At 38.1% G+C, this 18,517-nt stretch overlaps 1 protein-coding gene across 1 annotated transcript; it reads right to left on the bottom strand.

Moving 5' to 3' along the window:
• Positions 1 to 2,149: 2,149 nt before the first annotated feature.
• LOC145513334 (olfactory receptor 4A47-like) lies at positions 2,150 to 3,079 on the bottom strand. The gene has a single exon (XM_081509377.1). It carries the CDS (start codon positions 3,077 to 3,079, stop codon positions 2,150 to 2,152), a length of 930 nt encoding a protein of 309 aa, XP_081365503.1.
• Positions 3,080 to 18,517: the final 15,438 nt, after the last annotated feature.

Below are 18,517 nucleotides of genomic sequence, written 5' to 3'. Positions count from 1 at the left end.
TTTCATGAGTTCTAAAGTTTCTTATTACACATCATACATTAAATTTTTATTTTAAAGCTTAAAATATGACATTAAAATTTCATCAGTAAAGCAAAAGAAATTGAATATGATAATATACATGTTTCAATGCTATTCTCTAAGAATGTCCCACCTACTCCTTCAGAGTCCATAAGGCTGTTCTATGCATCTGTTTCTCTTATTCTGTCTCGCATAAAGGATTATCGTTACCATATTTCAAATTCCACATATACGCATTAGTATACTGTATTGGTGTTTTTCTTTCTGGCTTACTTCACTCTGTATAATGGGCTCCCGTTTCATCCATCTCAACAGAACTGATTCAAATGTATTCTTTTTAATGGCTGAGTAATATTCCACTGTATATATGTACCAGAACTTCCTTATCCATTCGTCTGTTGATGGACATCTAGGTTGCTTCCATGTCCTGGCTATTATAAACAGTACTGCAATGAACACTGGGGTACACGTGTCTCTTTCAATTCTGGTTTCCTCGGTGTGTATGCCCAGTAGTGGGATTGCTGGGTCATATGGCAGTTCTATTCCCAGTTTTTTGAGGAATCTCCACACTGTTCTCCATAGTGGCTGTACTAGTTTGCATTCCCACCAACAGTGTAAGAGGGTTCCCTTTTCTCCACACCCTCTCCAGCATTTATTGCTTGTAGACTTTTGGATAGCAGCCATTCTGACTGGTGTGAAATGGTACCTCATATGTGAAACAGAACACCATTCCAGGTTTGATGCATGAGACAAATGCTCAGGGCTAGGGCAATGGGATGACCCAGAGGGATGGGATGGGGAGGGAGGTGGGAGGGAGGTTCAGGATGGGGAACACGTGTGAACCCATGGCTGATTCATGCCAATGTATGGCAAAAACCACTACAATATTGTAAAGTAATTAGCCTCCAACTAAAATAAATAAATTTATTTAAAAAAAAAGAAATTGAATACAGAGAACAACCTCCATATAAATATTTTAATAAGAATAATAAGAAAAGATACAAGATTCTGACATAAAATCAAACTAAGAATATGAAAGTAAAAGTAAATACAAAAATTACTTAAAAATTAGTGTAATTCTATAAAATTTTATTATCTAATTAATTACAAGTTCTTTACTGATTACTTACTATGATTTTCTATGTTCAATGATAAGCCATCCATCATATAGTTTACATTCTAGTAGGGAAACTGTCACAGAGAGCATGAACATATAGTTTATTCTTTAATTATAATTAACTGTTACTGTAGGTGACACCATCCTTATGGCAGAAAGTGAAGAAGAACTAAAGAGCCTCTTGATGAAAGTGAAAGAGGAAAGTGAAAAAGTTGGCTTAAAGCTCAACATTCAGAAAACTAAGATCATGGCATCTGGTCCCATCACTTCATGGCAGATAGATGGGCAAATAGTGGAAACAGTAGCTGACTTTATTTTCTAGGGCTCCAAAATCACTGCAGATGGTGATTGTAGCAATAAAATTAAAAGACATTTACTCCTTGAAAGGAAAGTTATGACCAACGTAGACAGCATATTAAAAAGCAAAGACATTACTTTGCAAACAAAGGTCTGTCTAGTCAAGGCTATGGTTTTTCCAGTGGTCATGTATGGATGTGAGAGTTGGACAATAAAGAAGGCTGAGCACTGAAGAATTGATGCTTTTGAACTGTGGTGTTGGAGAAGACTCTTGAGAGTCCCTTGGACTGCAAGGAAATCCAACCAGTCCATCCTAAAGGAGTTCAGTTCTGGGTGTTCACTGGAAGGACTGACGTTGAAGCTGAAACTCCAATACTTTGGCCACCTGATGTGAAGAGCAGACTCATTTGAAAAGACCCTGATGCTGGGAAAGCCTGAGGGCAGGAGGAGAAGGGGACGACAGAGGATGAGATGGTTGGATGGCATCATTGACTCGATGGGCATGGGTTTGAGTGGACTCTGGGAGTTGGTGATGGACAGGGAGGCCTCGCACGCTGTTGTTCATGAGGTCGCAAGGAGTCGGACATGACTGAGCGACTGAACTGAACTGAACTGAACTTAGTTGCTTGAGAAAAAAAGAAAATTTGCATCAGATTCATGAAGACTTACATTCTGAGGACTGGCTGTAATGTTAATTTTTCATGATGAATAATGCATTTATTTAATACTTGATCTACCTTTTTTTCTCCAGAGCTTCTTCATATCATTTGTCATCTCAGAATTTCTTAGACTATAGATTAATGGGTTCAGCATAGGGGTTATGATTGTATAAAACACACTTAGAGATTTGTCAATAGAGAAGGTGGTAGAGGGTCTTGCATATATGAAAATACAGGGAATAAAAAAGAAGACAACTACAGTAATGTGGGAACCACAGGTCTGGAGGGCTTTCCATCTCCCTTCCTGACTCAGGTTCTTCAGAGAGTGCAGGATGACTCCATAGGAGACGAGTAAGAGGAGAAACACAATAGAGCAGATCAGTCCTCCATTGGCCACAACTAAGATGCCAATGACGTAGGTGTCAGTACAGACTAGTTTCAATAAGGGGTACATGTCACACATAAAGTGATTGATGACATTGGGGCCACAGAATGGGAGCCCATAAATGGTGCTAAGTTGAATTACTGAGTGCACAAAACCTCCAGTGCAGGACAGCACCAGCAGAACAACACACACCCTCTGCCTCATGATCACCAAATAATGCAAGGGCTTACAGATGGCCACATAGCGGTCATAGGCCATTGCTAAAAGAAGAAAGACCTCTGATCCACCAAAAATGTGCTGTATAAACAGCTGAATCATGCAGTATTCAAAGAATATGATATTCTTCCCAAAGAACAAGTCTGATATCAATCTGGGTGTAATACAAGAGGAATAAGTGACATCCATAAATGATAAGCAAGCAAGAAAAAAATACATTGGTGAGTTCAGGGTCTTACTGAAAATTATAGTCACAATAATGAGCAGGTTGCCCACCACTGTCAAAATATAGAAGAGCAAGAACATAACAAAAAGGATTTTCTGCTCCTTTGGATTCTGTGTGAGGCCCAGGAGGACAAAGTAAGTTACATTATTTCCTGGTTCCATCTATTCTGGACAGGAGTTGACTTCACATATTAGAAGCAGTTTACCTATAAAACAAGGGGGAAAACTTTTAAAACCGACATAAATTTTGCTTTCTATTTATGCATTCAAATGAAAGAAGACGTGTGGAATATCTATTTGTGTACAGTAGGTCATAGATAACATTGTGATACCCTAGTTGATTGAGTCATTGTTCCCTACATTCAATGATAAGTATCAGAAAATTCTAGATCAGTTTCTTCAGTACTATAAGAATACTGACACAATGCTAAGTATCACAGTGTAATAATATCACAATTAAACCGGAATCAGAGAATTCTTACCAGGAATAGCAGTGCTTTATTGAACAGGAAAAGATTGGAAGATTTCTAAAATACCATTTATAAAGTCAACATGGATAATACTTGAGGCTATTTAAACTGATATACATATTCCCTGTGGGTAGATGAGTCTATGAAGAGAGGGTCACTGTCCTGGATTATGTTAGAATTTAGTGAGAAGTCTTTCTGTGTGTCTTTATTTCGATGTCTCCAGTTTCCTGCCCTATAAATGCTGATGTCATCCAATGTTGTGTCTCCAGCCCCTACATCCACCCTTTTGTTGACATTTGTATGAGAAATATCTCCAACTTTGGATATTTGGATCTGGATATCTATTTAGTACACATAACAAAACTTTTTGAAGGTTTTCCTCATTATTGGTACCTCCTTCAAAAAATCTCACAGTGCTCATCTCTCTTTTGCACTCATATTAGAACTTTCTTCCTTTAACAAATCCTGTTGTCTCTACTTTCATATTGTATCACAAATTTGATCATTTCCTATATCTCCATTTCCTTTCTAGCCCACAGCACTAGCTTCCTGCCAAGTCTTTCCACTTTTATTCTGCCCTCCAACAACTTGCTTTCCTGAAACAGCTCAAATTACACTCTTTACATCTTATTCTGATTATATCACTCAACTGCTCAAAATAGTTTTAGTGGATTCCAATCATGCTCTTACAATTTAATGTATCATAATTAGTATTTATAATAACAAATACTGTAATTACTTATTATCTTTCCATAACTGATGAAAATGAGGTTCATAATAGCTCATTAATTTTCTCAAGGGCACACAGTTTTAAGTGATAAAACTAGGATTGGAACCTAAGTTTGATATATTTCAAAATGATTTAGTTCCTTACATAGTAAAGAAAATTACACAACTCTGAAGACTAGTTCCCACTATTCACTACTAATCTTACCTTGTGGAAGCTTTTTCATAATCTGAAGAAAGACTTTTTAAGTTACTCATAAAATCCTGGAATTCTTGCATACAGTATGACAACATAGATTGAAAGTCTGCATTATTACATGAAGAAATATTTTATTTTTATTCATCTGGTCATTTATTCCATGGAATTTTCAGATTATTTGAAATACTGTTTTTATCTGCATTAGAAATAGTTTAAAAGAAATTCCACAGTGCACACAAAATAACAAAAGTTTACCATATTAGGGAAATTGATCCAAAAGACAAGCAGCCCCTAAATTTACATAGAAAGATAGAAGCTAGCCATTTCCAGGGAAATTTGTCTTAAGTAACTACTTTTCCTATTAACTTCAAAATTTAAAAAAAGTACCACTCAATTCTTTAGCCCCATCTGATCCTACCATGTTAGTGGAGCCAGACTAGTTGACTTGCAATTTTGAGAGACTTCCTTGTGTTGCTGCCACTGTTGTTGTTTTTGTGTATTGCTTTAAGTCTATAAAGGATCTTCCTGAGAAATTTATATCAGTTCTTAAAAGACTATTGACTTTTTTTCCTCAATACGATCAAACAACATGGACTTTTTATCCCTTCTAGCCACATTTATCATTGTCTTAGTCTTGGAATGTGTCCAAGACTGATTCTTGCTTAATTAAATCCTCTGGGATTTTCCACTAAATTTTAATAATGCATCTGTATGGAAAGATACTATTGGACCACATTACAGAATTAATTAGGGTCAGAAACATGAAACATGGAGAAAAAAAAAAGTTTCAGAACTATATTAAGACTATTGCCAGTCAAGAACAAATAATCGACCTAATCATTTTTTTCAGTGAAGATTAATTCATCATGTATTTCTTGTCTTGCTATAGAAAAAAATTCTTTTTATTGAGAGCTCAGTTTATACTGCCTCGATGTTTGATAAAATATATAAAAATTTTATCACCAAATCATGTATAATAGCTAATTTTATCCCATTATTAACTTCTTTTAATATAGAATACCTACATTTTACACAAACTATGCTATGGGTAAAGACACAGCGATTAATAAAACAGGAGAAAATAGCATGCAAAACTTCCTTCCTGCATGGATCTTATATTCTTAGGATGGAGTCACTTTAAGAAAGAAATTGTAGTCTTATTTAGTGCATGCTGCTGCTGCTAAGTTGCTTCAGTCGTGTCCGACTCTGTGCGACCCCATAGACGGCAGCCCACCAGGCTCCGCCGTCCCTGGGATTCTCCAGGCAAGAATACTGGAGTGGGTTGCCATTTCCTTCTCCAGTGCATGAAAGGGTAAAGTGAAAGTGAAGTCGCTCAGTCGTGTCCGACTCTTAGCGACCCCATGGACTGTAGCCTACTAGGCTCCTCCGTCCATGGGATTTTCCAGGCAAGAGTACTGGAGTGGGGTGCCATTGCCTTCTCCGTATTTAGTGCATATAAGACAAGAAATAGAGGGCCGTAACAGAAGCAAGAGGGAGGATTCTACTGTGGGTAATATAATCAGCAAAGACCTTTCCTAAAAGGTGATGTTGAAGCTGAGATTGAAAGGATAGAAATTGGCTGCCATCAGAAGCACTGTTAAAGACAGTGGAATTAAGTAAAATTATCTAACTTCAGAGATGACCTGGTCTATAAGTAGAAAAATGTAAAAAATTAACAAGAATTTTTATTTCAGTGCTATGTTACAAAAGAAGGGATTTCCCCTGTGGTTCAATGGGTAAAGATTCTGTCTGCACCACAAGAGACATAGGAGACGTGGGTTCAATCCCTGGGTCAGGAAGATCCTCTGGAGAAGGAAATGCAACCCTCTCCAACATTTCTTGCCTGAAAGATCCCCTGGACAGAGGAGCCTGGTGGGCTACAGTCCAAAAGGTCAAAAAGAATCAGACAGGACTGAGCAGCTAAGCACATGTTACAAAGTAGTGGTGGGGATGTGTACTCATATCTTGATCTAGATTTTAAAGAAAAAGTTTTTAATCTTTTAATGTTAATTGTGATCTGAGCTGTGGATATGTCATACACCACTGTTATTACATTCAGGTACGTTCTTACCATTTTTGAGAGTTTCCTTTTACTATGAAAAGATGTTGATTTTTTATGAAATCAATGAGCCACACAAAAAGGAAATTAAGAATAGAATTCCCTTTGCAATAGCATGAAAAAGAATAACATATTTGAGTAAACATAGGCAAGGAAACAAAAAGTCTCATACACTGAAAACTATAAAACACTGCTGAAAGATATTTGAGAAGAAATACATAAATGGCAAGACATTCATGAGCTGGAATATTTAATATTATTACGATGTCAATAATACCTAAAATAGGTTTTCCCAGGTGGCGCTAGTGGTAAAGAAACCACCTGCCAATGTAGGAGGCATAAGGGATGTGGTTTGATCCCTGGGTCTGGAAGATTCCCTGGAAGAGGACATGGCAACCCACTCCAGTATTCTTGCCTGGAGAATCCCATGGAAAGAGGAGCGTGGTGGGCCTGAGTCAATGGAGTTGCAGAGTCAGACACATCTGAAATGACTTAGTACACATACACATTACCTAAAATAATCTACATATTCAGTGCAATCTGTATCAAAATCTGAAAAACAAAACAAAACATTTTTTGCAAGAGTAGAAAATTCCAACTAAAATTTTATATAGAATTTCAAGTGATTCCAAATATGTAAAACATTCATACTTCCTGTTTCTAAAACATAATTTAAATCTATGGTAATCAAAAGAGTGTGCTACTGGAGTATAAAGGCATAGGCAGGCTACAGTCCATGGGGTTGCAGAGTCAGACACAATTGAGCAACTATGCTCACACACATACACATTGGCATATGCATGCATACTAAGTCACTTCAGTCATGTCCGACTCAGTGTGACCCTATGGACAGCAGCCCACCAGGCTCCTCTGTCCACAGGATTCTCTAGGCAAGAATACTGGAGTGGGTTGCCATTTCCTTCTCCCAAAAAACTCCTGCTGCTGTTGCTACTAAGTCACTTCAGTCGTGTCCGACTCTGTGCGACCCCGTAGACGGCAGTCCACCAGGTTCCCCCGTCCCTGGGATTCTCCAGGCAAGAACACTGGAGTGGGTTGCCATTACCTTCTCCAATGCATGAAAGTGAAAAGTGAAAGTGAAGTCGCTCAGTCGTGTCTGACTCTTAGCGACCCCATGGACTGCAACCCAGCCTTCCAGGCTTCTCCATCCATAGGCTTTTCCAGGCAAGAGTACTGGCATGGGTTGCCATTGCCTTCTCTGACATTGGCGTATAGACAACCATTGGTGTATAGACAACCATAAAGAGATACAGGGTGGCATGGCCAAAAGAGTACTGTAGAAAGACTGTGAGCTCATGTCTGCACATGGGAACACCAAAATTACAACTATTTACAGAGCAGCTATTGATGAGAATGACCTGAAGACAAATAGAAAAGATCCTCTATTACTAAAAATATAAGGAAGAAACCACAACAAACAGGGAGGAATAGCTGATGCAGGGTATAGTCTAATCCCATACTATGGGTAGGCAACAATCAAACAAGAGGATCATCCAGTTACAGAGGTTCTCCCAAAGGAGCAATAGGATGTGAGCTTCACATCAAGCTACTGAGACCATGGGTCCTGCACTAAGAATATGAGCCCCCCAAATGTTTGGCTTTTAAAGTCAGTGGGATATCTCTTGGGGTGAGCCAGAGGCTTTGAGAAATAGTGGCTCTAGTTCTAAAGGTCACATACAGTATAAGACCCATGACAGAAGAGTCATTTGAAAGAAGACGGAGTCAGACACACTTGTTGATCTTGGAGAGCATGCCAGAGAGTTAGGAAGAAACTGGGACTCACCTTGGGGACGTAGATGCAGGCATCAGCCATTTTGGACAGCTATCCCATGACAAGGACACGATGCTGGCAAGGACCATATTGGAACCCTCCTTCTAGCTTTTCAGTAGTGGGATTCAGCACTACCCAAGACAAGATAGCACAAATCTTGAGAAGCCCCAGGTCAAACAGCTAACTGGGCAAGGCACAGCCCCATCCACAATCAAGCTGGCTACTGTAGATCCCTTTAGCCTCCACCTGACCTGTGACTCAGGCCTCTCCATCAGTTGTTCAGCACCAACCCCAGGACCAGACTCCCACACTAAGAGGAGTAGTGGTACCAGTCCCAAGGCAACTTGGGCCTAGTCTCCACCCACCTTTGCACCAAAACTAGCAACAGGACCCAGTTGCATCTACTAATGGGTTGGCCCCAGGACCCATTGGTTCATAGTCCTGAACATTATCATGTGGACACCATTCCTAGGACCAGAATGGCCTATCAGCTAGTTATGTCCCAATGCAGCCCACTCACCAGTGAGATAGCAGCAGCCCCAGTATCCCCTGGGCACTAGCTGGGAGCTGACACCAACTCTGGGATCCTGTTCTAAACCTAGAGACCCCAGGACATGGTTCAGCTCAGCAGTGGGCTGGTAGCCACCTCGGGGCCTGGCCTGAGTAGGCCTTGGGTTCCTTCCACTGGGCCACAGCCCTGTTCAACAACAGCAGACACTTGCTTCAGAAGCACCATGATTCTGCAGCCAGCCTTGTCAAGACCCAGTCTACACTCCAGCATACCAGCACCACACCAGTATGACTGGTTCAGCCTTGCTACCAGTATGATACAGGGTCCAGTCCAACACACACTGAGGCCCTGAGCCAGCCTACCTGGAACTGGACTCTGCCAAGAAGTTGGCAAGAATAAACCTGAGCCTCCATGGCTGGTTTCCTTCCAACCCACACTACTCACCATGGGCCTGCACGAGGACTGGGATTTCTTCATTAAGCAACCAACAATGCCAGTACCTGGTTCATCCACCAGCAGTGGAGAAACACTGGATAAGGCATGTCTATTCAAACAGTGGGAACTAGGAGCACCCATGCAATGTTCCCACAGTAGTGAGCCCACAACAATAGTGGATCATGAAGCCACATAATGGATACTGCTGGAGCATATACTTATGGCGACCAGAGGGGAGTGTGCTCATGGAGCATTTTCTACAAAAGGTCACTTCTTCAAGACTAAAAAAATGAAACCACCAATTCTATACAAATAAAATTAAAATTAGCCAAAATTAGGTGACTGAATAATATGTTCCAAATGAGCAAACACAATAAAAACCCCAAAAGAAGAGCTAAAGAAAGTAGAGATAAGAACTCTACCTGATAGAGTTTAAGGTAATTATCATATAAATTTCCAAAGAATTAGGAACACTAGGTGAACAGAAGAAGTTGAAAGTTTTCACAGAATTGGCTGATATAAAGACTAACCAAACAGAGATAAATAATACAATAATTGAAACACACAGACACTACAAAGAATCAACAGTAGATCATATGATACAGAGGAGTGGATCAGTGAGCTGAAACACAGAGTAATTTGAATCAATAATGCTGAACAGAAAAAATAATTTTTAAAATGAGGACAGTTTAAGAGACCTCTAGGCAGTATCAAGCATTATAATATTCACATTATAGAGGTCCCACAAGGAAGAGAGAGAGGAAAGGGCAGAGAACATAATTGAAAACATAGTAGCTAACCTTTTCCCTAACCTGGGAAAAGAGACAGAGAAGAATATCTAGACAGCATAGAGAGCCCTAAGCAGGATTAAACCAAAGATAATGCTAAGAAGTTTTGTAATTATAGTGAAGGAAGTTAAATATAAAGAGAGAATATTTAATAAAGCATGGAAAAAGCAACAAGTGAGAGCAAAAGTTTTATAGACAAAGAAAAGCTCAAGATGTTCAGCACCACATAACTGGCTTTACAAAAAATAAAATGAAATAAAATAAAGGAACTTCTATAAACAAAAAAGGAAATGTCATAACTAGAAATATAAAAATCATGAACAGAAAGATATCATTGGAAAAGGCAAATATAGATTACAGGTAGTAGTAAAAAAAAAAAAAAAAAAACTTATACAGCTAGCAAGAAAGTCAGCAGAAGAAAGTAGTAAAACCATCTAGCAATATATACACAGTAAGTAGTTAACCAGACCACCTCACTTGCCTCTTGAGAAACCTGTATGCAGGTCAGGAAGCCAGACATGGAACAGACTGGTTCCAAATACGGAAAGGAGTGCATTAAGGCTGTATATTGTCACCCTGCTTATTTAAGTTATATGCAGAGTACATCATGAGAAACTCTGGGCAGGATGATGCACAAGCTGGAATTAAGATTGCCAGGAGAAATATCAATAACCTCAGATATGCAGATGATACCACCCTTATGGTAGACTATGAAAAAGAACTCAAGAGCTTCTTGATTAAAGTGAAAGAGGACAGTGGAAAAGTTGACTTAAAGCTCAACATTCAGAAAACTAAGATCATGGCATCTGGTCCCATCACTTTAGGGCAAATAGATGGGGAAAAAGTGGAAACAGTGGCTGACTTTATATTTTGGGGGTCCAAAATCACTGCAAATGGTGACTGCATCCATGAAATTAAAAGACACTAACTCATTGGGAGGAAATTTATGACCAACTTAAACAGCATATTAAAAAGCAGAGATATTATTTTGCCAACAAAGGTCCATCTAGTCAAGACTACAGTTTTTCCAGTAGTCATGTATGGATGTGAGATTTGGACTATAAAGAAGGCTGAGTGCCAAAGAAATGATGCTTTTGAACTGTGGTGTTGGAGAAGACTCTTGAGAGTCTCTTTGGCTGCAAGTAGATCCAACCAGTCCACACTAAACAAGATGAGTCCTGAGTGTTCATTGGAAGGACTGATGTTGAAGCTGAAACTTCAATACGTTGGCCACCTGATGTGAAGAACTGACTCATTTGAAAAGACCCTAATGCTGGAAAAGATTGAAGGTAGGAGAAGGGGACGACAGAGGATGAGATGGTTGGATGGCATCACCGACTCAATGGACATGAGTTTGGATAAACTCCAGGAGTTGTTGATGGACAGGGAGGCCTGGCGTGCTGCAGTCCATGGGGTCACAAAGAGTTGGACACAACTGAGTGACTGAACTGAACTGAAGTAGTTAAGGGATGTTGTTCAGTTGCTAAGTCAGGTCCAATTCTTTGTTACCTCATGAACTGCTGCACGCCAGGCTTCTCTGTCCTTCATTATATCCCAGAATTTGCTCAAACTCACTTCCATTGAGTCAATGATGTCATCCAGTCATCTCATCCTCTGTCGTTCCCTTCTTCTCCTGCTCTCAATCTTTCCCAGCATCAAGGTCTTTTCCAATTAGTCCGCTCTTCACATCAGGTGGTCAAAGTATTGGAGCTTCAGTTCCAGCATCAGTCTTTCCAATAAATATTCAGGATTGACTTCCTTTAGGATAGACTGTTTTGGTCTCATTGCTGTCCAAAGGACTCTCAAGAGTCTTCTCCACCACCACAGTTCAAAAGCATCAATTCTTTGGCACTCAGCCCTCTTTAAGGTCCAACTCTCACATCCATACATGACTTTTGGAAAAAAAACATGGCTTTGACTCTTAAGAACCCTTGTTAGAAAAGTGATGGCTCTGCTTTTTAATACACTCTCTAGGTTTGTCATAGCTTTCCTTCCAAAGAGCAAGCTTCTTCTAGTTTCATGGCTGCAGTCACCATCTGCAGTGATTTTGGAGCCCAAGAATGAATGAAATGAAATGAAATCTGTCATGCTTTCACTTTTTCCCTTTCTGTTTGCCATGCAGTGATGGTACTAGATGTCATGATCTTAGTTTTTTTGGTTTTTTTTAATGTTGAATTTAAAGCAAGGTTTTTCACTCTCTTCTTTCACCCTTATCAAAAGGCTCCTTAGTTGAAGGATATGCAAAATAAAAGATAGAAATATGAATTCAAAAGGAAAAGTAAACATGGAGAAGGAGGATGAAACATTTAGGCTTATTAAAATGTGTTTCAACTTAAGAGATCAGCAATTTAAAGTAATCAGGTATACGTATGTTACCACATATAAACGTCATGGTAACCACAAAAAAAAATCTCAATAGGTATACACACTCATAAAAGAAAAGACAAAGTCACCCAACAAGATAGTGATCAGGGACTTCCCTGGTGGTCCAGTGGTTAAGAATCTGCCTTGTAATGTAGTGGACATGTTTTTGATCCTTGGTCTAGAAACTAAGATCCCACATGCCATGGAACAAATGAGCCACAACTAGAAGATCTGTGCGCCTCTCAATAAAAGATCTTGCATGAGGTGATGGAGATCCCATGTGCCACAACTAAGACCCAACACAACCAAATAAATCAATAATTTCTTAAAAAAAAAAAAAAGACAGCCATCAAATCATAAGGGGAGAAAGTAAACAAAGAATAAAGGAACAAGATGAACTACATAGATTAAATAATATCTACAAGTTCCTCATTTAGTGTGTTCCTATTTAAGATCCAAAACTTCCTCAGAGAGAGCAGAGCACAGTGTCAAATAATGGTTGCTCCAGAGCTGTACTGTCCGTGTTGGAATCCCAACATCACCACTTGCTATCTAGGGGACTTTGGGAAACTAAATAAATTTCTCAGTTTCTTCATTATTAGAATGGGGAAACTGATAGTGACTGCCTCTTAGGGTTATTTCTGTATTGCAAGTAAATTACCTAAAATTCTCATTGGCATCTCCTAAAGGTCAATAAATAATGTTGATAATTAACATTTTGGAATGCTTCACATGAACACTGCAACAAATTTTGTCAATTTGATAATTGTTATACATCTAGTCAAGGATGAAAAATAATATTATGCCAATAACTCATGGATCCCTATTTGGGCATAGGAAAAGATTGTCTGCCTTAGGAATTATTTTATTATACATGAGTATAATATTTATCTGTGATAGAATGTATTTTGATCTACAGCAAGCAGAACAAAAGATTTAAATGTCCAAAATGAAAGAAAAGAAGGAAAACAGAGTACATTCTAAAAAACAAATAAAAAAAATTCAGAAAGAACAAAAATAACAATTGTTTCCTCAGAGATCTTTTGTCTGATGGTAAGAATGATGCTAAACAAAAGAAAATAATCATACCGTGATATATACAGACACAAACTTTTGAATCATTCACTGCTGGGGAATTACAGAATCATTAAACTTCACATGTAGCCAGGATGATTCCATCCACATTATTTTGATGAGAGATGAGGGTTGGAAAGACAGGTGCCAGATAATTTGCACTTTTTTAGAAGCCAGATGTAATGAATATTCTGCATACTGTATTCACATTACTGCTACTGTTTGATTAAAGATCCAATCACTGTTGAAGCTGTAGATTGATAAGGCACATCTGTCAAAGACCATGAGGACATTAGGTAGTCTGTATCCAACTACTGGAGATGGAAAGAGTAAACATCTCAGAAGGAGGGGAGGATGAGATAGTTGGATGGTATCACCAATTCAATGGACATGAACTTGAGTAAACTCCAGAAGATGGTGAGGGGCAGGGAGTCCTGGTGTGCTGTAGTCCATGTGGTCGCAGAGAGTCGGACATGGTTTGGCAACCGAACAACAACAACAACATCTGACTACTTTATTCACACCTAATTTTCTGCAAGATCCACTCAATAATTATCAATGTTGGATTATAGGATTATACCAGAATAAATCACCTATTAGTGGAATATTTTACATGTAAAAATTACATACATAAACCATTCTCTATCTTTTAAGGCATCAAAATTTTGATTCTATAAAAGTTGAAAGATCGTACAGCTAGATTTTCAACTTAATCCAGTCAGTTAACATTTCCTTATTAAATTATATATATATATATATATATATATATATATATATATATAAGTGTTACTTATTATGCATGTGCTCAGTCCTTCAGTCGTATCTGACTCTGTGTGAACCTACAGGACTGTAGCCCTCCAGGCTCCTCTGTTCAGGGATTCCCTGGGCAGAAATACCAGAGTGGGTTGCCATGCCCTCCTCCAGTGCATCTTCCCAATACGGGGATCAAATCCACCTCTCCTGCATCTCTTGCATTTCAGATGGACTGTTTATTGTGTGAGCCACCATGGAAGCCCCACTTAAGAAAATGAGATTTTCCAGGCAAGAATACCTGAAAGGTATTTCCTTCTCCAAGGGATCTTCCTGACCCAGGGATTGAACCCAGGTCTCCTGCATTGCAGGTAGACTCTTTACCATCTGAAACACCAGGGTTGCAATTACACTTTTATGATAAGCAAGGTGCGTTGTTGAATATGGGTTTCTTAATGCATACGTACAAACATGGTTGTTGTCATAATTTTAAAAGAGCCACACATAAAGGCTCATATCAAGTTATCAGAACAGAATAGGCATATATTTCTTTCTACTTTAAAAAACTTGATACAATACATAAATTTAAATCATCTAAGTTAAAGATCCAAAAGTGGTTGTAAAAATTAGAATATCCATTAAAATATAGTCCACTAACCAAGATTACCAGTCCATTAGTTTATTTGTAATATATTACATGTTTTTCCTTTTTATTTGGCAAACTGGGCAATGAACTTCTTTCAAGTTTTAATCGTAAGCCAAATACATTTTGTATATTTTAGTAAGTTTTTGTGTTTTGTTAGTTTAATTTTATCAATTCAGACTTCCTTCAAGGAAAATATACGCTATTTTAGACCTTAGCTATATTTACATATACCACAAGAATTTTAAATGAGTATCCCTGGTCTACTGTCTCAAGAACTTACCTGTTGGGGTTTTTCCTTTGTCTTTAAAAAGCATTGATTCTTTCAATGAGGGTAAATGAGGAATACCTTCACAGTGGAAGCAGTGACAGACTTTACTTTCATGGGCTCAAAATCACTGAGGACAGTGACAGCAGCCATGAAATTAAAGACACTTACTCCTTGGAAGGAAAGCTACGACAAAACTAGACAGCATATTAAAAAGCAGAGACATCACTTTGTTGAAAAAGTTGTTATAGTCAAAGCTATGGTTTTTCCAGTAGTCATGTACAGATGTGAGAGCTGGTTCATAAAGAAAACTGAGCACCAAAGAATTGATGCTTTCCAATTGTGGTGCTAAAGAAGACTCGTGAGAGTCACTTGGACAGAAAGAGATCAAATCAGTCAATATTAAAGGAAATCAACCCCAAATATTCATTGGAAGGACTGATGCTGAAACTGAAGCTCCAGTACTTTGGCTACCTTATGGGAAGAGCCGACTCATTAGAAAACACCTTGAAGCTGGGAAAGATGAAGACAAAAGGAGACCAGGGCAGTAGAGGATGAAATCTTTAGATATCACCACTGACTCAATGGGCATGAAGTTGAGCAAACTCCTCTGGGATATAGTGAAGAATAGGGAAGCATGGTGGGCTGCAGTCCATGGGTTCACAAAGAGTAGGACATGACTTTGTGACTGAACAACAATAACTACTGTGGATACTTCAAGAATCTATGTGTGACCACAGAATACATAATAAAACATGGCTGAGCTATAAATCTAGAAACAGTTTCAAGTGGCCAAACTTTCTGTATTTCCTCACAGACTATCCATCACCTCAGTCTTTCACATAAACGTGGAAGTATCTGACATGGATGGCTAGAACTTGAAGACTTAAATGCAACATAAATATTTCCTTGCAAAGATAGCTGAATATTATGATCCAGTATAAAAATCCTATCTGTAAACTTAATTTTGAGCTGTATTTATGCTCTTCTATTTCACATGGGGAGAGAAATAGCCCAAGTTATGGGTTTACACTGACTCGTGGACAGTGAACACAGGTTTGATAAACTACTGAAGGTAAGGGGAAAGTGGAAGAACGGATGAAAGAGCAATCTAGAGAAGTAGTATGTGGATGGGTCACACAGAATGGACCAAAAGCAAAGGTGTCTGTTTATCATATGCAATTTCTATCAGAGAGAATCCACCCAAGAGAAAACTCTCAAAAATCTGGTTGACAAGGTGACCTGTCTTATATATCTGTTAGTCTTTTTATCCATTTTTGTGGTCCCTGTGGGAGAGATGAATGCTCTGCATAGGCCCAGTGTGCAATAGGATTTACCTTTCACAATCTTGATCTGGCACTATCTCTGCTGAATGTCCAAAATTCCATTAGTGAAGTCCATCGCTGACCCCTTCATAGGGCACAGTTCTCTAGAGAAATCAGTCAAAATCCCGTGGCAGCGACTCCTTTAAACTCCTCAACTTGGGGAAGAATCATCTTGTCATCATATACTTGCAGTAAATATACATCTTTTCTACCTGTAATGCATTTATTATTCATGGAGTAGGATCTGTGGTCCTTTATCATGGTACTTCACTCATCGTTGTCTCTAACCAGGACACAGGTTTTTATGGTAAATAAATAAAGCAAATCACTCATTCCCATAGAATTCACTGATGTGATCATGTTATGCATCACCTAAAAGCATTAGCTGAATAGAATAGTCACGTTGCCTAATGAAGACTAAGTTACAGTGCACCTGGGAGACTCTACCTGGAAAGTTTGGAAGGCTTTTTTTTTTTTTTTTATGTTTAGCATATATTATATGCTCAGTAAACTTTTACTTATCTTATATGTTATGCCATGCATATTCATGGGAATATATGCACTCTATGTCTTATTCAGAATAGAAAAACAAGATATTGAAACATCATTTTCATCAAGATAAGTATGTGGAATCACATTCTAAATATATTTTTATGAGAAACATTAAAATTTGGCAAAGGATGTTAAAATTTATAATTAAATGGAAATATCTAGGAACTGCAAAAAGTTTCTGAGGAAGGTGAATAATTAGGAGACAGTACCCTTGCTGGGAATAAATATACCTTAAAAGTCCTTGACCACTGAAATATGTCAGTGCTAGGGGAATACAACACAGAAGGAGAAGAGAGAGGAGGAGAAAAAAAGAAGGAGAAAGATAAAGAGACATGACACCAAAATTGAACCTTTTGGCTGGTGTGCAACCTGACATACTAAATACACAGTTTTCAAATTACTATTGAATTAAATAATAACATTGGTGTGTGCATGTGTGCTCATTTGCTTCAGTCATGTCTGACACTTTGCAACCCTATGAACTGTAGCCCACCAGGCTCCTTTGTCCATGGAATTCTCCAGGCAAGAATACTGGAGTGGGTTGACATTTCCCTTTCCAATAATGTTGGTAGATTATTTTATCTGTTTAAGGAAAATAGGCTTAGATATTTCCTCATTACAAGCAAGAATAAATTCTAAATGGATTAAAAAATAAAGTATTTTGACAACATATTTTTTTTTTAAAAAATAAGAGGTTAAAATTTAGAAAGTCAGTGGAAGGAAATAAAAATATCCAAGTAATCAAAGGGTAAAAGAATATTAAATGATGACATATTTATTTGAAGCACAAGAAATTGTAATGTAATAACAAAAGGAATCTTTGTAGCCCATGTCAAAGAAAAGTTAATATTTGTAGCAAATATATATAAATATATATCAATTAAAATTTATCAGTAAAAATTCTCACCCTGATAGATCATAAATTCAAGGATACTTATAACTGGCAAAGTTTAGGTGTGGACACTACATCCCATATATATTTCAAAAAACAGAAAACACAAACACAAGTAATGTTGCCTCAGTTCACAGAGCTTATTGATCAGTGAACATGGACAATTAACAAAGATTCTGATCTCATCATCTGAAATAAATACACAAATTTGAAAATTAACTAAATTTCATTCTTGGCCTATTTGGGCTGCTTTTACAGAATAATGTGAAATGGGTAGTTTAAACAACAAATATTTATTTTTCACATTTTCGGAGGCCCAGATCCAAGATTAAGCTGCAGCAGACTTCATATCTGGTGAAGTCCCCTTTCCGGTTCATAGACAGCCATCTGTTTGCTCTGCCCTCACATCACAGAAGGGTCTCATGAGCTCACCGGGGTTGGTCTCTTTTCAACAACTTTAATCTCATTCATGATAGCTTCACCTTCATGACCTAATCATTTCCCACTGGGCCTATTTCCAAATAACCACTACATTGTAAAGGATTTAAGTAGGAATCTGGAGGAAGGAAAAACATTCAGCTATATAGGGACATTTCAAAGAGGGATAATTAATTTTATATTCAGATAAACTCAAATGCTTGATATTACTTGGTGAATGGTGTTACACTGGGGAAGATGTGAAGATAATAACAACAACAAAAAGTTCCATATAATGACAGTAAGGATAAACATAAGAATATAAGGCTTTGCATATA

Source organism: Giraffa tippelskirchi, chromosome 7, assembly GCF_054371585.1.
Source record: "Giraffa tippelskirchi isolate mGirTip1 chromosome 7, T2T-mGirTip1v1.2.pri, whole genome shotgun sequence".
Taxonomy (NCBI): Eukaryota; Metazoa; Chordata; class Mammalia; order Artiodactyla; family Giraffidae; genus Giraffa; species Giraffa tippelskirchi.
Note: the sequence above shows the minus strand (reverse complement) of the source record. Positions and strands in the feature narration are given on the sequence as shown.

What these genes read in the sequence shown, in the direction of transcription:
- LOC145513334 (XM_081509377.1), bottom strand. Translation starts at nt 3,079, where the DNA reads ATGGAACCAGGAAATAATGTAACTTACTTTGTCCTCCTGGGCCTCACA.